At 43.3% G+C, this 24,366-nt stretch overlaps 1 protein-coding gene across 3 annotated transcripts in view; it reads right to left on the bottom strand.

The window, feature by feature from the left end:
• Positions 1–24,366, bottom strand: part of MCM10 (minichromosome maintenance 10 replication initiation factor) — a 61,295-nt gene that overhangs the window by 31,232 nt on the left and 5,697 nt on the right. For 2 of the 3 annotated variants that reach the window (XM_050803211.1, XM_050803209.1), the window contains exons 3-10: positions 19,456–19,797; positions 18,238–18,342; positions 17,952–18,092; positions 15,043–15,214; positions 9,776–9,941; positions 6,834–7,001; positions 3,565–3,681; positions 789–988 (exon numbers count right to left, since the gene is read on the bottom strand). In XM_050803211.1, coding sequence (XP_050659168.1) covers positions 789–988; positions 3,565–3,681; positions 6,834–7,001; positions 9,776–9,941; positions 15,043–15,214; positions 17,952–18,092; positions 18,238–18,342; positions 19,456–19,797 — 1,411 coding nt within the window. The remainder of the gene's footprint in view (positions 1–788; positions 989–3,564; positions 3,682–6,833; positions 7,002–9,775; positions 9,942–15,042; positions 15,215–17,951; positions 18,093–18,237; positions 18,343–19,455; positions 19,798–24,366) is intronic. The other variant, XM_050803210.1, reaches the window with a different exon arrangement.

Genomic DNA, 24,366 nt, shown 5'->3' with positions numbered 1-24,366 from the left:
CAGGGACTCTAGTGACCCTGACTCCCCAGGCAAGGGGCCATGGATGCCTGCCCAGCATCGCCCCACTCCCCGTGTGGGGCTTCATAGTATATTCACTCACTGAATGAAATCTGGGTTCCACGAGGTCTGTAGCCTCACTCAAATAGTCGTAGGATAAATAATTAGAAGGGTGTTAACACTGTAATTAACACATTTTTAATGGCCCTGACAAAGGTGCACTATTCACATTAGAAGACAAAGAGGGGCTGGGAGCAGTAGCTCATGTCTGTAATCCCACCACTTTGGGAGGCCAAGGCAGGCAGATCACCTGAGGTCAGGATTTCGAGACCAGCTTGGCCAACATGGTGAAACCCTGTCTGTACTAAAAATGCAAAAATTAGCTGGGCGTGGTGGCACGCGCCTGTAGTCCCAGTTACTCAGGAGGCTGAGGCAGAAGAATCACCTGAACCTGGGAGATGGAGGTTGCAGTGAGCTGAGACTGTGCCACTGCACTCCAGCCTGGGTGATAGAGTAAGATTCCACACCAAAAAAAAAAAAAAAAAAAGTTGAAGAGAAGAGTGGGCTGTCTTAAAGTTCAACACAACATAAGTCAATCTGTCTGTCTCCTGAAAGTTTTTATCTCCACCTGGGAATAAAAGCAGTCTTTAACCAACTTGTTTCAGGCAATGAGTGATGAAAGATAAAACCTGTACAAGTATCCTATGACGGTTACAGGAAGGTACAACTAGGAGGTTTAGTCTTTGATAAGCAAAATCCTCTGCCCAAAAGAAGCCCCGAGAACATCTTACATTGAAGCTGCATATGAGGCAGAAGAAACTCCTCCGTAGTAAAAGCCATCTTGGCACAGTCGTTCTTTGAGGCTGGTGCCTCTGCGGGCAAACTTCTTTGGAATTCGTCCTCCAGAGAAGGTGGACTGCAAGTCAGCGCGCTTTGCGCTGAGCTTCTTGTACTGAGCCTGGACATGGTACTGACAGTACTCGCAGTCGCGCTGCAAAAGGCAGAGCAGTGGCATCAGGATGAGGGCGACAGGCCAGGAAACAGCAGTGAGCAGACACAGTTCCTTCTCCCCACTTCCCGGAACATGACGCAGGAAGAGTCCTCCCTGCCGACCTCCACGAACGTTCCCAACGTGGAAGGGGTACTCAGTCCCCGAGGGGAAGAAGTTCTTCCCTTCGAGGCCCCTGAAAGCACTGTTCTGATGAAATTCCCCTTGCCCTCTTTCTACAAAGGAAATCAGCTTCTAGGATGAACCTCAAAAACAAGTTAGGTGAAAGAAGTCAGATACACAAGGTCCCATATTGTAGAAGTCCTTTTACAGAAGAAGCAAATCCATAGGGACAGAAAGCAGATTAGACGTCACCAGGAGATGGAGGGAGTGGGGATGGCAGTGATGACTTTATGGTGCCAGTGTTTTCACAGGGTGATGGAATTCTGAAACCAGGGAGCTGGTGGTTACACAACTAAATACCATTGAATTATATACATTTTTAAAATGGTTAACTGTTAATTTTGCCCCAGTAAAAAATAATTTAAAAACAAAATCAGCTCCCAGATAGGTTTTTCTAGCTGTTTCTCTGGTTGATCCTCGGACAAGTGCTATCCTTTCAGTGAGAGAAACAAAGAGAGATGGTGCAGCGTTGTTCTACCGAGTGAACAGTAGTTATGGTGTCAATGGATTTTTTTTTTTTTTTTGAGACAGAGTCTCGCTCTGTCACCCAGACTGGAGTGCAGTGGCGTGATCTTGGCTCACTGCAACCTCTGCCTCCCGGGTTCAAGTGATTCTTGTGCCTCAGCCTCCCAAGTAGCTGGGATTACAGGCATGCACCACCACACCCAGCTAATTTTTGTATTTTTACTAGAGACGGGGTTTTACCATGTTGGCCAGGCTGGTCTTGAACTCCTGGCCTCAAGTGATCTGCCCACTTCGGCCACCCAAAGTGCCAGGATTACAGGCATGAGCCACCGCCCCTGTCCAGACAATGGATTTTTAAGAATCTAGTTCTCATGGGGAGATTCGTTAGGTACTTCACTCTGAAACCGCATTTTCCAATCGTCTCCCACCTTATTCTTTCCTGCCCACCAATTCATTTAATAGGAAGGAATAAGGGAATAAAAAAAGCTGAAACCAAAACCTGTCATTTAATCCTTTCAAAGAACTCTAAGAAGTACCTCTTCACATCTACTACAATGTCTATAACGAAAAAGAAATACAGTAACAGTTGCTGATGAGGACAGGGAGGAACTGGAAAGCTCATCCATTGCTGGTGGAAATGTAAAACCGTGGGGCCACTTGGGAAACCAGTCTGGCAGTTCCTCCAAAATCTAGACAGTTACCATACTGACCCAGCAATCCCACTCCCAGGTATATGCCCAAGGGAAAGGAAAACATACATCCACATAAAAACTTGTATGTGAGTGTGTTAGCAGCATTATTCATAATAGCTAAATGTGGCAACAACCCAAGTGTCTATCAACCAATGAAAGAATAAAACAACATGTGGTATATCCATACAATGGAATATTATTTACCCACAAAAAGGAATAAAGTGTTGATAAATGCTACGGCATAGATCAATTGTGAGAAAAATTATGCTAAGCAAAAGAAGCCAGACAGAAAAGGCCACATATTGTGATTCCATTATATGAAATGTCTAGAAGAGGCAAATCCATAGAGACAGTAAGGTTAGTGCTTACCAGGGGCTGGGAGAGAGGAGACTGGGAGTGATTGCTAGTGGGTACTGGGTTTCTTTCCGGGGCAATGAAAGGGTTCTGAATTTACACAGTGGTGATGGTTGCACAACTGTGTGAATGTATTAGAAATTACTGAATTGTTTATTTATATCCTTTTTTTGAGACAGAATCTCACTCTATCACCCAGGGCTGAAGTATAATGGTGTGATCTCGGCTCACTGAAACCTCTGCCTCCTGGGTTCAAGTGATTCTCTTGCCTCAGCCTCCCAAGTAGCTGGGACTTCAGGCACCCATCACCAAGCCTGGCTAATTTTTGTATTTTTAGTAGAGGTGGGGTTTCACTATGTTGGCCAGGCTGGTCTCGAACTCCCGACCTCAGATGATCTGTCCACCTCTGCCTCCCAAAGTGCCGAGATTACAGGCCTGAGCCATCGCACCTGGCCTGAATTGCTTACTTTAAAAGGGTGAATTGTATGGTATGTGAATTATACCTAAATGAAGCTATTATTTTTTTTAAAAGCCCTAAGAAAAGGTATAATGGAGTTAAAATATAGGTTAAAATATAATTTTCATTGTATTTCATCATGTTTGCTCTGTGGAACTATAAGAATTGAAGGCAAACAAAAATTCTGTCTTAAACCTCTTGGTCAGATAAAAGATCACTTTCCTAAGAGGTTAAATCTCCCCACCCTTCCCCTGCTCTCACTTTTTTAAACTGGCAATTATTAACCACACATTAAATTTTTTCATTTTGGCTCTTCCTTTAAGTGGGACACTCAATTCCAAACTGGTCATCACAGCTAAAGTACCTACAGTTTATTCCTAACTGTTCTTTTCTTTAGCAGAAACCATCCTAACAAGGCTGAAACCAACCAAATTCACAGTCTGCGTGCACGGCTCTCCGTTCTTCTTCTTGGCTTTACAGGTTCCCAAGTCAAGAGCTTCACCCATAATTAAGACCTTCTGAGGATGATCAATAGATAAACACACCTGTAAGAAAAAGGTGGGGCAGGAGTTAAAGACAGACAAAATTATGGCCTTTTATTAGCAGGAATAGAAAAAAGAATGGGTGGTGCTGATTTAAGAAGGTTACTGCCGGGCGCAGTGGCTCATGCCTACAATCCTAGCACTGTGGGAGGCCGAGGCGGGCGGATCGCTTGAGGCCAAGAGTTTGAGACTAGCCTAGGCAATGTGGCAAAACCTTGTCTCCACAGAAAAACACAAAAATTAGCCAGGCGTGGTGGTGCGTGCGTGTAGTCCCAGTTACTTGGGAGGCTGAAGTGGGAGGATCACTACAGCCTGGGAAGTTGAGGCTGCAGTGAGCTGTGATCGCACCACTGCACTCCAGCCTGGGTAACAGAGTGAGGCCCTGTCTCAAAAAGGAGAGAGGTTTTACTGGTTTAAAGGAATCTGAAGCCAGTGCTCTATCAGTTTTAGAAACAAGGAGAGAGGTTTCACTGGTCTAAAGGAATCTGAAGCCAGTGCTCTATCACTGTTTTAGGAACAGGGGTGCAGAAGGCACCTTCAGTTCTCTTCCCATTTTCCATCCTTTCCTTCATCTTTGCGAATGGAATCCTGATTTTGTCTGGGCTGGCCGAGTTCTCAGCCTCAGGTAATAGATCCTGTTTCCTGTTTTCCCAGCACTCCTTAGAGCTAGCATTAGTTATGTGATAAGTTCTAGATGCTCAGACGTAAACAGGAGTTGGTAGGGAAGCTTTTGCTTTCCTGATAAAATGAGTTAGGAGGCTGGTTCCCCCTTCCTCCTCACTTCTTGCCTTGAATGGAGATGACTGGAGGGAGACAAGTTCCTGAAAGTCCTCGCTGAACTCAGCTCTCTCCCTTCTTGTTTGCAATTCTCCTCGTGGAGAGACTGTACCAAGAGGGACTGTCCCAAATAGCTCGGTCTTTGTCCTCACCCCTCCTATGAGAAGATCTCCTACAACACTTGAGCTCAATAAGCCAAGTGGCCTCCAGGTTATAAAACTCGGATCAGGGTGCTTTCACAATCCCTTCGCTGCAGGGTGAAGAGCGCCATGAGCAGACAGGACTCTGCCTGCCTGGAGTGCCTTTCCTAAGCTTTGGTGGACTGGCTCAACCTAGATCCTAGGCTTCTGTGGACTCTCGCTGCCTAAGGTGCTTCACTCAACTTGTATAAGTGTTTTGTCTCCTGGATGCATACTCCCGCAGGCGGGCTTGTGCAAAGCTGCGGGTAGCTTGGTTTGTGCTGAACCACTGGCAGCTGGGTTTGTACAAAGCTTCCAGCCAGACCTGGGAACCTACCAGATCTAGAAATAGTAGAAATTGGCAAGGTGTTTAGAGCTCTCCCACGGGATTGGTAAAGAGTGTACGGTGTTCCTCTCCAAGAAACTGGCACCCTTCCACAGTATGCCACTTCACAGTGATGGCTAGAGTTTCAAAGGCATCTTGTGACCAGGAGAGAAAGGCTGAGATTCACAGAGATGTCACTCTTAAATCACTATAGTGTCTAAATCTGGATTTTTAAAAAATATATGTAAGAAAAATAAGTCCCACTGTTTATTGTTGAAAAGAAACTGTACTTAAGTTTGTTTGTTATTTGCAGCCAAACACATTCCTAACCAATAGAGGAAGATTTGTTGCCATTCTCTGGTGAAAGCAAGGAATGAGATAACATTTTTCTCACTTCTCTTGAAAAGAATAATCTGACTACAATAGAGGAAAGCTCCGTGCTGGGTCAGAGTAGAGAACTGCCAGCTGCTATTCACACTGTGTCTAGATTTGCGATTTCCTAGAGAAGCAGTGGATAGTGCCAAAACTCTAGTATTTGAGAAGATGAAAATTCACTTTGATTTTAAACTGCAGCTATGGTTGTCATAGTCAATGAAGCAAAATTCCCTCAATTATAAAACACTGCTTTCTTGATGCCACCATAAAAATTTATATAAGGAATCATGCCAGGCACGGTGGCTCACACTTGTAATTCTAGCATTTTGGGAGGCTGAGGCAGGTGGATCACTTGAGTCCCGGGGTTCAAGACAAGCCTGGGCAACATAGTGACACCCTGTCCCTAAAAAAAACACAAAAATAGGCTGGGCGTGGTGGCTCATGGCTATAATCCCAGCACTTTGGGAGGCCAAGGTGGGTGGCTCATCTGAGGTCAGGAGTTTGAAACCAGCCTGGCCAACATGGTGAAACCTCGTCTCTACTAAAAATACAAAAAAAAAATAGCTGGGCATGGTGGTGCATGCCTGTAATCCCAGCTACTTGGTAGGCTGAGGGAGAAGAATCACTTGAACCTGGGAGGCGGAGGTTGAAGTGAGCCAAGATCGTTCCATTGCACTCCAGCCTGGGCAAGAAGAGTGAAACTCCATCACACACACACACACACACGCAAACCCCACAAAAATTAGCAGAGCGTGGTGGTGCACACCTGTAGTTCCAGCTACTCAGGAGGCAGAGGTGGAAGTATCACTCGCACCCAGGAGATGGAGGTTGCAGTGAGTCAAGAATATATCACTGTACTCCAGCCTAGGCAACAGAGCAAGACTCACTCTCAAAAAAAAAAAAAAAAAAAAAAAAAGTATGAATCTAAGGAAATCTGAGTATAATAGTTAAAAAAAAAACCTCCAGGAACTTTGTAACTAGTTTGAAAAGACAGAATAAAGGTAGTTGTTACAAACATTTTAGAATAGGTGGAAATTCAGAATACTGGTGGGTAATGAATAAATAAAACATGAAAAGCCAGATTCACAGAGACACAATCACATAAAAGCATGACTTATTTTCTGGAGGTAGACTAATACAAACTTTTTTCTTTTCTTTTCTTTTTGAGATGGGGACTTACTTTGTTACCTAGATTGGCATGCAGTGGCACAATCAGGGCTCACTAGAGCCTCAACATCCCACTGCAGCCTCCTGAATAGCTGGAACTACAGTTGTACGCCCACTCACAGTGAATTTTTACATGTTTGTGGAGATGGGGGTCTCACTGTGTTGCCTAGGCTGGTTTTGAACTCCTGGGCTCAAGTGATCCTCCCGCTTTGGCCTCCCTAAGTGTTAGGATTACAGGTGTGAGCCACTGTGTGCAGCCTCAAACGTCTTTGATAAAACTCAGTTAACTTGTGAGGACAATCATCGCTCAAATCCCAGAAACAGGCTCTTACCTCCTCTGAACCATCCTTGGGCTTCATGGGGTTGGCATTGAGGATCCCTATGACAGTCCCCTGCTCCGTCTTCCAGAGCGCTTTGTGAACTTCTCCAAATAAGAACAAGGACACGCATTGTGTCAGGTCACGAAGATCATTCAGTTTCCAGATGCTGAAGGTTTTTCCCTGGAACAAAGAGTCATTTTAATTTTTTTTATAATTTTTGACTTGTAGGTTATGCTCATTTATCGTTCAAGAATTTTACAATGGAAAACTATATGCATATAATCCATTAAATCCAAGTTTTGTTGTTACTCGAATATGTATCGTCAGCATGTGTGATAACTGTAAATTAACCCATTCTCTAGGCTTTTGCATTCTATTACCCTTCTCATGTTAGAGATGCAGCTAAAATAAAGCAAGCTGGTGGCAAACTTGTTAGCAGAGTCTCTAATTATCTTGGGTCTAAGCAGAGGGAGTGGGATAGCACTGCCTTTCTAATGATGCAGAGATACACGTGCACATCATTAAAAGGACAGTGGAAGGTATGACACTACCATTTAATAACTTACTGATATGAATCAATGTTAGGTAAATTGAGTAAATCTATTCTATATCATTGATTAATTATACGATGATTATTATTTTTAGAGACAGGGTCTTGCTCTGTCACCCAGGCTGGAAGGCAGTGGTGCAATCACGTCCCGTTGCTCACTCCAACTCCTGGGCTCAGAGGGATCCTCCACCCTCAGCCTCCTCAGCAGCTGGGACTACAGGCACATGCTACCAGCCCCAGCTAATTTTTTTTTTTGTTTCTTTTCATAGAGATGAGGTCTCACCATGTTGCCCAGGCTTGTCATGAATTCCTGGGCTCAAGTAATCCTCCCACCCCATCCTCTCAAAGCATTGTGGCCTAAGTCTGTTACTAATATAATAAAGAATTTTCCTCTCTAGGCTATTAAATCTTTGCTTAGCTTACCAGAAAAACAAAAGCATCATTTCACGAAAACTGGTTGAGTTTAACCTTAACGTTTCGGAAGTATTACTAAGTATCTGAAGAAATACAGCTCAAAATGCTGACCGATTATAACGTGAAAAACCTCCACTTTTTTAGATGTTTTTAAAACCAGAATACTTTGAATAATCTTGACTTGCACTATCTCACAGAGGCATCTGGGCTGGGTATGGTTATGGGCTACAGTATGGAATCTCCTGCCCAGACTCTGAGCACTAGAATCCATCTTCCATGGATTTGTGCAATGCCTGTCTTGGAATAGTTCAGATAAATTCTCGTGTCTCAATAGCAAAGACTTGGAATCAACCCATATGTCCATCAGTGACAGATTGGATTAAGAAAATGTGGCACATATATACCATGGAATACTATGCAGCCATAAAAAAGGATGAGTTTGTGTCCTTTGTAGGGACATGGATGCAGCTGGACACCATCCTTCTCAGCAAACTATCGCAAAAACAGAAAATCAAACACCGCATGTTCTCACTCATAGGTGGGAACTGAACAATGAGATCAATTGGACTCGGGAAGGGGAACATCACACACTGGGGCCTATTGTGGGGAGAGGGGAGGGGGAAGGGATTGCATTGGGAGTTATACCTGATGTAAATGATGAGTTGATGGGTGCAGCACATCAACATGGCACAAGTATATATATGTAACAAACCTGCATGTTATGCACATGTACCGTAGAACTTAAAGTATAATAATAAATAAATAAATAAATTCTTGTGTCTATTATTATCATGTAAATACAGCCACTTATGAAGTAACTAAGAATTTAATCAAAGGGAAACCAGACCTGTCCACATTTACCTTAATAGCAATAGGGCTAGTGTAGGACCGGGTAATCTTTAATTTTTTTAAATTTTTTTAAGTTCCAGGGTACATGTGCAGGATGTGCAGGTTTGTTACATAGGTAAACGTGTGTCATGGCGGTTTGCTGCACCTGTCAACCCACCACCGAGGTATGAAGCCCGGCGTGCATTAGCTCTTTTCCCTAATGCTCTCCCCTTCCCTGCCCTCCCCCAACAGGCCCCAGTGTGTGTTGTTCCCCTCCTTGTGTCCATGTGATCTCATTGTTCAGCTCCCACTTATAAATGAGAACATGCAATGTTCAGTTTTCTGTTCCTCCGTTAGTTTGCTGAGGATAATGGCTTAGGACCAGGTACTCTTAAAATTCAACTCGATGTCAGCTCTCACAAAAAACCAAAGATTGGCCAAGATCTAAATTAGAGAATAACATCATGATTGAGCATGAACAATCACAGGATTTTAGAGACAGGAGAGATTTTCAATCTAACCAAAGCCAATTCCTTCATTTTTATAGATAGGGAGATGGAAGCTGCTAAAGAAAGATTAATGGCCAACCTAAGGTAACGTCGCTAGTTAAGGGCACAGGCTTAGAAGCCAGGCTATCTGACTTGCCAGGTCACAGAATAACTTTCCCATTTATGACTCAGTCAAAAGTGATTTTGAAACTTGTTAGATCTTTGGTGATAACGATCAAATTAAATATATCATACAACACTGACACAGGCCAGCAATTTCAGCACTTCTGTGGTTGACGTCTTACATCTAAAGGGACCTCCAAAGAATCTGTGAACTCAGCCTCTCTGGTTACTTGTCCCTCTCCTCCATGGGAGAGATTACAGTGTCACAGGGACAACCACATGTGTCACCAAAAACAATGACAGGTGAAATGCAGTAAGAATGATTTGGACAACGGAAAGCCCAAGAAACCTGTACCACCAGGTCTTATTTAAATAGAGCATCCTTTGCATATACCCGCTGGATACCAACTCAATGATGTGTGGCGGTTCTGGAACTTACTATACTTATTTCTAAATGAAACACCAACAGGTTCCAGTTAACAAATTCAGGACACCAAGTTCCCACTGTTAGTTTGCAGTAAAACAGCTAAGAAATCAATACAATGGCTCACATTGTTTCCACTCTGTGGCGTAACCTTCTTTAATATAACCCCAAATGTCACCCAGTCTATTTCTTCCAGCTTCTCTCTGGCCATCTTTTCCTTGATCTGAGACAGTCTGATCAGTTTTCGGCCGGTCATTTTCTTGTTCATTTCTGTGGAGGATACTCGAGGTCGCCTAGGTTAAGAAACTAATGATTAGTAATTATGATTCTAATAAAAAAATTACCTGTCATCTTAGCAGGTGGTAAGGGAGTGTGATGGTCAGAAACCTCTACAGTACCTGTTCTTGGGAAGCTTAGTAATATAGTATGACCAAGGCATCCATTTTTTCAGCAAATAAATAAATATATATATATATACATATAGGCGCAATTTCGGCTGTGAAATTGCAGTGGTGCAATTTCGGCTCACTGCAGCCTCCACCTCCCGGGTTCAAGCGATTCTCCTGCCTTAGCCTCCTGAGTAGCTGGGACTACAGGCACCCGCCATCACACCTGGCTAATGTTTGTATTTTTAGTAGAGATGGGGTTTTGTCATGTTGGCCAGGCTGGTCTCAAACTCCTGGCCTCAAACGATCTGCTCGCCTTGGTCTCCCAAAGTGTGGGGATTACAGGTGTAAGCCACCACGCCTAGCCTCTAAGATAATTTTTAAAGCTAGGTTTGCCTTTCTTTGGATATAGATCTAGGGCTTATATAGAATACAAGAAAGATAACAAATCCTTTAAGCTCTTAAATTATGTAAATTTTAATATTCTTCTGAAATCAATCCTTTTTTACTTTATTACAAAACCATGAATTGATATTCATAAATAAGACATCTAAATTTCATCAATTATGCAAGAATTTCACAGGTTCTACTATTCTAACTGAATTTTTTTAAAAGACAACATTTTGACATATAGTAAAGGCTTTTGAATGTAGCTTCAATTAACATATTCTTGTTCCTAATGACTGGTCAAAAAACTTAGGGTTATTCCCATTTGTTTCATCTTTGATTGCATTACATATTTGCAGATGAGAAAAGACACTCAGAGAAAAACATGCTTCTTCACTATTTCATGAGTCTTCTGGAACAGAAAGTCCCAGAGCTAAGTTTGAACAATGAAGAATATTCAGGAAGCAAAACATTGACTTCAGTGGAAAAATTCTTTCCTTTGTCTGATTTCTGTGATTGTGGTGTGGTAAGTTCCCTGCTCACCCCAAGTTGCTTAAGGGTGTATGTCAGCTGCCTGAACCCTGAAGGCCAGGTAGTGGGCCACAGCCGTGGTGCCCAGCCGAAAAGCAGATGTCCCTGAGAACCCAACCATTCTGGAGCATATCTGGGAACACACCAAGAAAAAAGTCTCATCACACATACACAGTAGGCAAACAGCTTAGAGGAGTCTTAACTAGAGCAATTAGATGAGAAAGGAATAAAGGGCGTCTGAATTAGAAAAGAAGTCAAATTATCCCTGTTTGCAGATGATAGGATCTTATATTTGGAAAAACCTAAAGACTCCACCAAAATACTATTAGCACTGATAAACAAATTCAATAAAGTTGCAGGATACAAAATCGATATTCAAAAATCAGTAGCATTTCTATATGCCAACAATCAACAATCTGAAAAAGAAATCAAGAAAGTAATCCCATTTACAACTGCTCCAAATGAAACACCTAGGAACACACTTAACCAAAGAAGTGAAAGATCTCTACAATAAAAACTAAAAAACATTGATTCAAGAAATTAAAGAAGATCCAAATATGGATCCAAATATGGAATATGGAATCCTTAAAGAGGATCCAAATACGGAAAAATAGCCCATGTTCATGGATTGAAACAATCAAGGTTGTTCAAATGTCCATACTATCCAAAGCAATCTAGAGCGTCAATGCAATCCCCATCAAAGGTCCAATGACAGTCTTCACATAAATAGAAAAAACAGTCCTAAAGGTATATGGAAGCACAAAAGACTCCAAATAGCCAAAGCAATCCTGAGCAAAAAGAACAAAACTGGAGGAATCACATTACCTGACTTCAAATTATACTAAAGCTATAGTAACCAAAGCAGCATGGTACTGGCACAGAGAACCCAGAAATGAATCCATAAATCTGCAATGAACTCATTTTCAACAAAGATGCAAAGAACATACACTGGGGAAAGGACAGTCTCTTCAATAAATGGTGCGGTGAAAACTGGATATCCATATGCAGGAGAATGAAACTAGACTTCTATCTCTTGCCATATACAAAAATCAAATCAAAATGTATTCAAGAGGCTGGGCACGGTGGCTCATGCCTGTAATCCCAGCACTTTGGGAGGCCGAGGCAGGTGGATCACCTGAGGTCAGGAGTTTGAGACCCAGGCTGGCTAGCATGGCAGTTTCTACTAAAAATCCAAAAATTAGCCAGGCATTGTGGTGTGTGCTTGTAGTCCGAGCTACTCGGGAGGCAGAGGTTGCAGTGAGCTGAGATCACGACACTGTACTCCAGCCAGGGCAACAGAGCGAGACTGTCTCAAAGAAAAAGATTAAAGACTTAAATCTAAGTCTTGAAACTATGAGATTACTAAAATAAAACATTGGGGAAACTCTCTAGGACATTGGTCTTGGCTAAGATTTGTTGAGTAGTAACTCATAAGCACAGGTAACCAAAGCAAAAATAGACAAACGAGCAGATCTCCCAAACAATCTTGCTGCCATCCAGGAGTGCCTTACATGTAAGTCTGAGTCATTCTTTCACTTTTGGATCCTTCCCAGTTTTGAGGAAACCTTTTTTTTTTTTTTTTTTTTTTTTTTTGAGATAGGGTCTTGCTCTGTTGTCCAGGATGGAGTGCAGTAGCACAATCTTGGCCCACTGCAGCCTGGACCTCCCCACTCAGCCTCCCAAGCAGCTGGAACTAGAGGCGCATGTCACCACACCAGGCTAAATTTTGTTTCTGTAGAGATGGGGTTTTGCCCTGTTGCCCAGGCTGGTCTCAAGCTCCTGAGCTCAAGCAATCTACCCCCTTCAGCCTCCCAAAGTGCTGGGAATACAGATGTGAGTCACCATGCCCAGCTAGGGAAAAGTTCTTCTATACAGCCCAGGGTTTTTTCCATAACAGTGAGTTAATAGATTACAAAAACAAACAAACAAAAAGGCTCCAAAATCTAAAACTTTCTAAGCACAAACATGACACTCAAAGGAAACACTGTAGCATTTCGGATTTTGGATTTTAGATTTGGGATTCTTAACCAGCAATTCTATATAATGTAAATATTCCAGAATCCAAAATCCAAAACAGTTCTGGTCCCAAGCATTTTGGATAAGGGATCCTCAACCTGTGTCGGGGAATTTCTATGAAAATGTCCTTTAGAGTATTTTTAGGGCCTGAGGTTCATGTATAACAATGACAAAGAGACTCAAACAATTCTGTAATCCCTTAAATTTAAAAGCCACTCAGAAGCTTTTGCTGAGTAGTTTAAGTCTCTTTTATCTCAATTTTGATTCACATGTGCAATAAACGCCCACCAGCAGCAACATGGTTCAGTACCCGTACGGCTTCAAGTGGGCCATGGCTGGGGCAGGCAGTAGCATCTCAGGGAGGGGCAATTCTCTACCTTGAGAAGGAACCCTGCTGCCCCGTCAATGAAAACCACAGCTTCTACTGCCGTATTCTATTTCTCAGACTGTGTCTCAGATGTAATTAAGACATAAATACATTCTTCAGTTTTGGAGAATACCAAGTCTTTACAAGACACTTCTTTTTTGTTTGTAGAAACAGGGTCTTGCTGTGTTGCCCAGGCTGGAGTGCAGTGGTATGATCATAGCTCACCGCAGTCTTGAACTCCTGGGCTCACGTGATCTTCCTGCCTCAGCACTCCCCCTACCCCACAAGTAGCTAGGACTACAGGTGCATGCCACTGCGTCCAGCTAATTTACTTTTTGTAGAGATGAAGTCTCACTGTGTTGCACCAGCTAGTCTCGAGCTTCTGACTTCAAGCAATCCTCCTGCCCTGGCCTCCCAAAGTGCTAGGATTGCAGGTGTCAGCTACCACACCCAGCCTTATAATACACGTTTATTGTATGTTGGCAACACTTGTTCTTCTCTGCCTAATAATATATACTTTAAGAGCTTAGCAGTTTTAGTTGTTGGCTGATGTTTAGACTGACAAAGTTTAAGAGTTTTAGAGGGTTTCACTTAGTTCCTCAAATGGACTGTGCGAAAAGCAATCCAGTCACACAGTAAAGATTACTGTTCTGCTCCGGGATTATCCAGATGTAATGATGGAGATGCAATGGAGTAGTGACATGGAGTATAGATAATTAAAAAAATAAAAATAAAGTAAAAAGCCATAAAAGTCCAGGATTTGAATATAGTTTTTAATTGAACTGAGCTTGGAATATATTCCTATTTTAACAGGCTATCTTAAATTTCTCCCCATAACAGATGCAAAGAATATAAATTTGCCTTAAAAAGGCTATTAGAAAGAAAAACGGCAGCTGGGCATCACGCCTGTAATCCCAGCACTTTGGGAGGCCGAGGCAGGTGGATCACCCGAGGTCTGGAGTTCTAGACCAGCCTGGTCAACATGGTGAAACCCCATCTCAACTAAAAATACAAAAAAAAATTAGCCAGGCATGGTGGCAGGCACCTGTAATCCCAGTTACTTGGGGGGGCCAAGGCAGGAGAATTGCTTGAACCCGGGAGGCGGTGGTTGCAGTGAGCTGAGATCGCACCACTGCACTCCAGCCTGGGGGACAAGAGCGAGACTTTGTCTCAAAAAAAAAAAAAAAAAGTTAAAAAAGAAAAATGGCATAGCTATTTTTCTTAACATCAATTATAAGAATCAATAGAAACAGAAAAAATGATCCTAAAATTTATACGGAACCACAAAAGACCCAGAAGAGCCAAAGCAATCCAGTAATTGCTCAATTGCATAAATATCATCCTGGTTAAACTCTCTGTGTATTTAAAAATAGTCTAAATTATACCTCAAAAGAGATGGAGAAAAATTTTAAAAGTCTGTTTCCATCTGTCAATTTCTGATTAAATATACTACCATTTGTCCATTTCTTTTTATAGATACATATTCTTTGTTGATTATATACACAAGAAAAAGTCTTTCTTAAACATTTTATATGCAACTGTACTTAAACCCAGGGCTACTGCTAGTCTTACGGTGGTGTTTTGTATAGTCCAAAAGCTGCTGGGGTTTTGTGGATCCTGATGTACAAACACAGTACTTCTAAAAGACACCGAGAGGCACAAAAAGCTATGCAGTGGCACATATGAATAGATGGCATAGCTACTGACCTGAGCCGCAGGCCGGAGAAGGCTTCCACACAGATGGGTTGAGCCGCTTCCCCAGAGCTTCCTGGGGTCCCCACCATTTGACCTCTAGTTATCCCACTAGGTTTGTTCTGAGAAATAGTCTGGAGTGGTTGGGAGGGTGCACTTGTCATCCTCGAAGATGAGCTTTTGGGCTCTAGAAAATTAACACAATTAATGAAAAGGCAACCACACAGATAATCACAAAATTTATTTTTATAGATTTGTTCCTTTGAGACAGGCACTCACTGTGTCACCCAGGTAGGAGTGCAGTGGCGTGATCTGGGATCACTGCAACCTCCATCTCCTGGGTTTAAGCGATTTCTGAGTAGATGGGACCACAGGTATGTACCACCATGTCCGGCTAGTTTTTGTATTTTTTGTAGAGACGGGTTTTACCATGTTGCCCAGGCTGGTCTTGAACTCCTGAGCCCAAGCAATCTACCTAGGCCTCCCAAAGTGCCGGGATTATAAGCGTGAGCCACTGCACATGAGCACAGGCTGAATTGTTCTTTTTTTTTTTGAGATGGAGTTTCACTCTTGTTGCCCAGGCTGGAATGCAGTGGCACGATCTCGGCTCACCACAACCTCTGCCTCCCGGGTTTAAGCGATTCTCCTGCCTCAGCCTCCCAAGTAGCTGGGATTACAGGCATGCGCCACCATGCCCAGCTAATTCTGCATTTTTAGTAGCAACAGGGTTTCTCCTTGTTGGTCATGCTGGTCTCGAATTCCCGACCTCAGGTGATCCGCCCGCCTTGGCCTTACAAAGTGCTGGGATTACAGGCGTGAGCCACCGCACCTGGCCAGGATTGTTCCTTTTTTAAAGCAACACATGCGATAATCAAATCCTGAGAGCAAAGCATGCCTACAATACCATTTCTTGGCCTTATAGTCAACAGCACTTTCTCTGATAACAACGTTCTACATTGGTGCTGTCCAATACAGTGGTAGCTACCAGACACAGGTGGCCATCAGTCACTTAAATGTGACCCCATGCTTTTAAGGAAATACATTTCTAATTACATTTAATCTAATTTAAACTTAAATATCTACATGTGGCTAGTGGCTGCTGTCCTAGACAGTGCCACTCTAAAATACTGTTTCTCTATGCAATGATGTTTACTGCGTATTCATCAAAATACAGAGCACTGGGGCAGATTCTCAAAGGGAGAAAAAGACCTCCTTCTGAATGAGTTATTAGTGGAGATCTGTGTACAGTTCAAATTGTGCTTTAAGAAAATCCAGGCCAGACGTGGTGGCTCACACCTGTAATCCCGGCACTTTGGGAAGCTAAGGAGGGCAGATCACTTCAGGTCAAGAGTTCAAGACCAGCCTGGCCATCATGATGAAACCCTGTCTCTACTAAAAATACAAAATTAGCTGGCTGTGGTGGCATGTGCTACTCGGGAGGCTGAGGCAGGAGAATTGCTTGAATCCAGGAGGCGGAGGTTGTAGTGAGCCCAGATTATGCCACTGCACTCCAACCTGGGTGACACAGTGAGATTCTGTCTCAAATATTAAAAATAAATAAATAATAAAAATTCCAAAGCTAGCTCCCCTTTTCTTCTTTCTTGTTTCATTTCATTCCATTCCATTTTATTTCTGGGGCCAAGGAGAGTTAGGGGTCTGGTATTCTATTCACTATTGCTTCATTAAATATCCCTGATGGAGTTACTTTTCATATTTCAGAAGTGTTTGATAATTCTCCGGAAGGTCAGACACTGGGGTATTTTTCTTAATATCACTCTTTCGTAAGATTGTTGTTTGCTCTCAAAGGGACTTTGGATCCCTGCTCTCCCACTAGGGGCCAGGGTGACCCTAGAACTTTAGAACCTAGAGGCCAGGCCCATTCCCCACCCTCAAAACCAAACTTCGGACATTACGTAATGCAACACCTTAGTAATGCCAAAGGTCCTGAGGGGATGGATGCTACTCCTGAATGGATATGTGAATATATAACTTGCTGTCAGATTAATATGAACACTCAGGCGAAAGTAGTTCTCTACTACTGTGGCACAGACCCATGCTACTCAAAGGGGCCTTTCCAAACACATGTAGCCAATGAAACGCTGTGTCCTCCAACCCATGTTCTATCAGGACCACCTTGTCTTATGTCTCCTGGCAATACAAGAAAACCAATACATAGTGCAGAAATCCTTTTCATTGTTGCTTTGTGCATATACATGTGTGTGCTGAAATAGGACTGTATTTGAACACCATCCTATACTCCTGGCAAAGAAGTCATTTCTAAAGAACAGCCCTTTTGGTTTAATACAACCTGGCTTCAAATAAAACTTGACCATTTTCTAAGGAAATAACTTCACAAGCCTAAAGAATGAGAACCTGACCAGTGGCTTTCCTTATGACAATCCTGGTAAAACTATGAGACTACAGAAATAACAAAAAAATTCAACCTGTTAAGTACTTTGTAAATAGCTACTCTGTACCTAAGGATTTTCTTTTTTTCACACAGGGTCTTACTCTGTGGAAGAGGATGGAGTGCAGTGGCGTGATGACAGCTCACTCTAGCCTCAACCTCCTGAGCTCAAATGATCCTCCCACCTCAGCCTCTCAGGTAGCTGAGACTACAGGCAAGCACCACACCTGGCTAATTTGTTTACATTTACTGTAGAGATAGGGTCTTGCTATACAACCCAGGCTGGTCTCAGGCTCCTAGGATCAAGCAATCGTCCCGCCCCGTGCCTTGGCCCTAAGGATTTTCTAGGCACTTCGAGATCTAGAGGAAGAACACAAAACAGATCACGTGGCTCCCATTCCCAAGAAAATGACTTTCTTTCTCAATGGGGAGATAAGACAGACCAAAAGACACAGACACCCACACACACACGAACACAAACAACAGTGCCAAGATATTGAGGCCTCAAGTACCACACCTGGAGGTGAAGCCTTTGGTGTCCGAGCCACCCGCTTGGTTCTTGGTAGCGCAGGGACATCAAGCTCCGCAGAAAAGCATGGTGACTCCTGAATTCCCTGAACTCTCTTCTCCTTAAGAGGCGGCCGTGGAGACTTCTCTACTTCATTAAAAGTAAAATAAGTGAGTAAAAACCCATTCAGAAAGAGGTTCAAAGGGCTGTTTGAACCGGAGTTGGATGTAGAAATAATGTGATAATTTCTTAATGACAGAAATGCACACGATTGCCAGAATGACAGTCTTCTTACCAGGGGATTTTTGCAGACGGGCTGGGCTTGCTGTCTGTTTAATTGTTGTTAGTTTTAGCTGTTCTTGTAAGGACTTCATTTGCTCTTGCAAATTCCTTAATTCCTCTAGGAAATGAAAATATGTTAAGAACCAGGCAGGAGGAAACATTCTACATGACAAAAATGCTGGCAATATTTTTGTTATCCACTCCCTGTCCCAACACCTTGAGACCCACGATAAAATCACATACCCAAAGCTCATGATTAACTTTTGTACTTCAAAGAGGTCCCTTAGAGAAACACATATTTTATTTAAAGTAATGAAGCACCAATAGTCAAGCTAGTTGTAAATCTGTACTATTAAGAGATATCAGATACAAATCCACAGTTAACAAGTTTTTAGGACTTGAGAAATAATTATAGGCCAGGCATGGTGGCTCGTGCCTGTAAGCACAGCATTTTGGGAGGCTGAGGCAGGAGGATTGCATGAGCCCAGGAGTTCGAGACCAGCATGGGCAACATAGGGAGATCCTGTATCTACAAAAACTGAAAAACAAACAAACAAACAAACAAAAATTAGCTGGGCATGGTGGTGCACGCCTATGGTCCCAGTTACTAGGGAGGCTGTGGCAGGAAGATCACTGGAGCCTGGGAGGTGGAGGCTACAGTGAGCCAGGATTGCACCACTGCACTCCAGCCTGGGTAACAGAGCAAGATTCTGTCCAAAAAAAAAAAAAAATTATATTTATTTCATAAATTGGATATCATAATTAATATGATAAATGCTGGCTTCTGTATTAGAAGAAACAGCCAACCACTGAATTTATTATAGCTTAAAGATATATGAGATGCCAGGAATAAGAAAAGAACATGTGTCAAAGCTTCTGCTCAGGAATGCTCAAATAGATACGTGGCAGCTTTGCAGCCCTGTCTCTGGCTCCACATTCCACATAAATACCAAAGTACTACTATTCCATAAGAAACATGAAAAGTTTCAGAGGCATTCCGTACAGGATCCATTGCAGCTGGCTAACACTGGCAGAGTCTGTAGTTTGTGCTGAAATGCTGGCCTTAAACATTTCATCTACCAACTGGTATAATTTTCTTTCTTTTTTTCTTTTTTGACAAAGTCATTTATCTCTACCCTGGAATCAGCAGCTATTTTGATGACAACTATCAGACTGGTGGTCTTCATCCAACTTATCTGAAAGAAATAAGGAAGGCAAGTAGTTAGGGCACCTTGCAATTCTTCATTTGTTTTCTCTCGACTGGGGGCAGGAGCAGGGAGGACCCTATGTTCAGCTGACTGTGATGCAGGAACTTCTTCTTCATCTGTGAAGTCCTCCATGTCTCCAAAGAGAGTGGCCAAATTTTCCTTTTCATCTTTGGTCTTTCCTGTTTCTCCATCATCAGCTTCTTCTGTATAAGATTCACCGTCGCCGTCGGCATCAAAGAGCTCATCAAATGCGTCGGGCTCACCATTTTCCTGGGTCAAGAAGTTACTTTCTTCTGAATTACAATCCAAGGCTGACTCATTTTCTTCTAGCAATGCGGTCAGCAGAGACAGATTGTCTTCCTCCTCTAGGGAAAAAGAAGAGAAAGGACAGAGAATAAGCACAGCTGATTCCAAACATTCAATTTTAACAAGGCAATTTAAATAATCCCACAGGAGGTAAGAGAAACTACCTAATGGGTACAATGCTCATTACCTGGGTGATGGGTTCAATCATACTCAAACCTCAGCATCACACTATACACCTCTGTAACAAACCTGAATCTAAAATGAAAGCTGAAACTGGAACAAACAAACAAACAAAACAACAACAACAACAAACCCTACAGATGCACCATTTTGCCTGGTCTTTGTTCTTGTCTCTTTCCTGTCCCCAGGTGCTTCTTAGGGGACACTGGGCTAAGAAGGAGCCAATACTGCTGAGTAGAGTGGGCCAGCCACAGGGCTAAATGTCCTTACGCATTCTACTCCAATCAATGACACAACTTCCCGCACACCAACTTCCATGAAATTCAACCAACAAGGGAATAATTTTAAAACACCAAACATCGATTTAGGCTTTAGATATATATAATTCCTGACCTTTAAGTTATTTGAGATTTAAAAAAAAACAGATACAAACTATATAAAAAATACCAAGATCCCATCACTCAGAATTAGCCATCATTAACATTTTGTTGTTTGCTTCTTGCCTTTAACATTAAATAACACCTTCTAGATGAAGTCTGTCAAGCCAAATCTTATCCCAATTCCTGACCACTGCCCCCAATTCCCATTGTAATCACTTTCATAATTTCGAGGCATCATTCCAGTCCATTTTTATGCTTTTACATAAATATATAGGCAGTCACAGTCAATATATATTACATGGTTTAAAAAATATTTACATAAATATTCCACACTGCATTACTCTGCATTCTGAGTTCATTCAACATTGCTTGTAAGATTAACCCAAATCAAAACATATAGTTCTAGCCAGGCGCGGTGGCTCATGCCTGTAATCCCAGCACTTTGGGAGGCCAAGGCGGGAGGATCACCTGAGATCAGGAGCTCAAGACCAGCCTGGCCAAGAAAGTGAAACCCCGTCTCTACTAATAATACAAAAATTAGTCGGGCTTGGTGGCCCATGCCTGTAATTCGAGCTATTCAGGAGGCTGAGGCAGGAGAACTGATGGAACCTGGGAGGTGGAGGTTGCAGTGAGCCGAGATCGTGCCACTGCACTCCAGCCTGGGTATAGGGCGAGCCCATCTGAAAAACAAACAAAAACCCCCATTATAGTTCTAGTTTATTTCTTTTCGTTGCTATATTGTATCCTATAGTAAGACTGTGTTACACCTTATTCCATTTTCCAAAAAAGGACAATATGGGCTATTTCTAATTTTCCCCCACTACTAAATACGCTGTAATCGTGTATCTGTCTTCTCGCACATGCGTTTCTTGGGAATATCTATCAGAAATGGAATTGCTGCATTGCTGGGTATCCACGTTTTCCAATTTTGCTAGATGCTGCCAAATTGTTTTCAAAGTGGATGCACTCTTGAAATGTCATCATTCATCTGGGGTAATACCCGAGGTTCGTTGCCTCACGCAGAGGAAATCATGGACGCTGACACCCAAGAAGTGAGGTTAAGTGCAGAGGTTTAATGGGCAAAAGAAAGAGAAGAGCTCTCAGCAGCAGAGAGGAGTCCCAGAAAGACTGGTTGCCGCTTCCATGGCGAAATGCATGGGGTTTCATAGATGAGCTTGAGGACGCAGTGTCTGATTTACATAGGACATGAAACATTGGCTGGACTAGGTATGCACAGGGTGGAAAACCCGGCTACCCCACCCTAATCTTTTATTATGCAGGTGGTTCTCTACCTGGCCAGCACCATGTTGCCTGTTTCTTTACTGTCCACGTGGTTGACAAAGGGGCCGCCATGTTGAACATGCCTGGCCCCCAGGGAGCCTTTTCCTATTGGCACAGCTGCAGGTATTCACCCGTGCAAATTACTAGCTTGCTTTTCTATGTCTGCAGTTTGATTTTTCAGGCTGGCGTTTGTTAGAAATTACTTGGGGGCTGCTTTTTGTAAAAGGGAAATTCTGCTGAGGACTCTGGTTGCCCTTACTATCTCCCTAAATAATTGCTATCTCCCGTATCACTCTCACTGGTGCTGCACACAAGGGCCACTTCTCCCCACCACCTCATCAATATCTGATGTGTCACTTAAATTTTTTTGCCAGTCTGATGGACGATGTAAAAAGGCATCTCACTGTTTTGATTTGCATTTCTTGGATTACTGGTGAGGTTAAGAATTGCTTACGTTTATTTGCCAATCAGATTTCTTCTTTCTTGATTTGTCTATTTTCTTTGCTCTTTCCCCGCCATTTGGGCACTATCTGTTTATAAAATCAGAGGTATTTAATGAAAAAATATTAAGGGTATCTGACCTACTCTCCTTGTCTGAAATTCAGGGGCTAGAGTCTGAGAGGGTGAGGGCTTGTTCAGGATCACATGGAGAAATAGATCAGTGCAGGAGCTGGGTCAATAAGGAATCTCTAGATCAACAAACCAATGTCCTTTCCACCACTCTACAATCCCTTACCGGAAGGAAAGAGCCAGTAGCCGAACTTCAGGCCTACAATCTGATGACGGGGCCTAATGCTCAGAGTAAGAGGTTGTATAAGGATTAGCTTGAGTTGCTTAGTCCACAAAGACTCCAAGACTGCACAGTGCAAGAGAGAAGAGACCAGGCAGCGCCCTGTGCTCTAGGTGAGAATGCCACATGCCTTCAAGGAAGCAGAGAGGCCTCCATCATCTCTTGTTCCCATCTGCCAAAGAGGGCACAGCTCGAGAAGAGGCTCTGGCTCACCCCACTGTGGGGCACAGGTGGAAAATGCTGCCTGGGGACCCCATACCATTCACTTCAAACCCATCTTCTTTCACAAGAGAACCAGGGCTAATCCCATGATGACTCACAACCCCGTTTACCTGTCACCATCAAAAATCATGTCTTCTCTGTATTACGCTGACTCAATCTCCCAGCCTCTTTGTTCTCAAACCCCTGGGACGTGAAATCTACTACCAGCACGTTTCCCGGATCCCCAGTGGCTCTTACAACAGAAATCTGGCTACCCCTGAAACCCTCTTGAATGGAAAGCGTTTAATAGTTCACACCGCACATGGCAATGTCTGGAATAGTGTTCGGCACGTATTAGGCATGCAGTCATTATTTGTTGATCAACTTCAGGGTCCTGATGTCTTCTTTATCACTGTCACTTTGGAACGATTCACTCTTCTTCCAGATCACAGCTCTCTGAAGTTCATGACACCAGATTCTGGCTTCAAGAACCCCTCATGGCACTGTCATGCGCTGATCATCGTGTGTGTATCATGCAATGCCCCCCGGTCCTCCCTCCATCTCTACTGCTCTCCCCCTCCTGGGGCACTTCAACCCCCACAAGGATGATCCAGCCCACATCTTGGTCGCTGGGTTTCTCATCCACCGCCCATCTTAGCTACCCACTCCCATAATGACTCCAACTCATCACAGCAAAGCACAACTGACCTCTGAGCGTCCCTCTGCGATCCCACTTCCCATCCTTTCAGCCTGCTCACTCTAGTATTCACACCCAGCAGCTCTTCAGCTTCATCCACATGTCTAATCCATCAGCCTACCTACAATGTGCTTCCTGTCCATCACCCCCTGCCCCTAATGCCCTCCCTGTGGATCCATGTTCAACACCATCATCACTGCCTTCTAGAGACTCAGTTCCCTGTCTGGTGAATGGTCCTGGAGAAAGACTCGCTACCAGGCTGACTGGTCTTTTTTGTTTATTTATTATTTTTTCAAGACAAGGTCACCCAGGCTGGAGTGCAGTGTCGTGATCTTAGCTCACTGTAGCCTCAAACTCCTGGGCTCCAGCGATCCTATTGCCTTAGCCTCCCAAGCAGCAGGGACTAGAGGTGCACACCACCATGCCCAGCTTATTAAATTTTTTTTTGTAGAGATGGGGTTTTGCCATGTTGCCCAGGCTGGTCTTGAACTCCTGGCCTCAAGTGATGCTCCTGCCTCCGCCTCCTAAAGTGCTGGGACTACAGGCATGATCAACAAGACCCTTAGCTAACTTTAAATTTTTGCACACCCATAACAAACAGGCATTCAGCACTGCTTAAAGATTCCCACACTTCCCCAATCCATTCGCTTTCCCAGGCTCTGACCGCTTCACACTGTCTCTCCTCAAACCTCCTATGCCCACTCCCCACTCTTTACTCTTAGCTGCTGATCTTGTTCAGAGTAGATAATCAAATAATCTTTTTATTTTTAATTTTTTTTGAGACAGAGTTTCGCTCCTGTTGCCCAGGCTGGAGTGCAATGGCGTGATCTCGGCTCACTGCAATCTCCACTTCCGGGGTTCAAGTGATTCTCCTGCCTCAGCCTCCCGAGTAGCTGGGATTACAGGCATGCGCCAACATGCCTGGCTAATTTTGTATTTTTAGTAAAGACAGAGGTTTCTCCATGTTCATCAGGCCGGTCTCAAACTCCCGACCTCAGGCGATCCACCTGCCTTGGCCTCTCAAAGTGCTGGGATTATAGGCGTGAGCCACAGCGCCCAGCCCTTGGCTTCTATTTTACGGAAAAAATAGATGCAATCA

The sequence above is a fragment of the Macaca thibetana genome, chromosome 9 (genome assembly GCF_024542745.1).
Source record: "Macaca thibetana thibetana isolate TM-01 chromosome 9, ASM2454274v1, whole genome shotgun sequence".
Classification (NCBI taxonomy): Eukaryota; Metazoa; Chordata; class Mammalia; order Primates; family Cercopithecidae; genus Macaca; species Macaca thibetana.
This window is presented reverse-complemented; position numbering and strand designations above follow the sequence as displayed.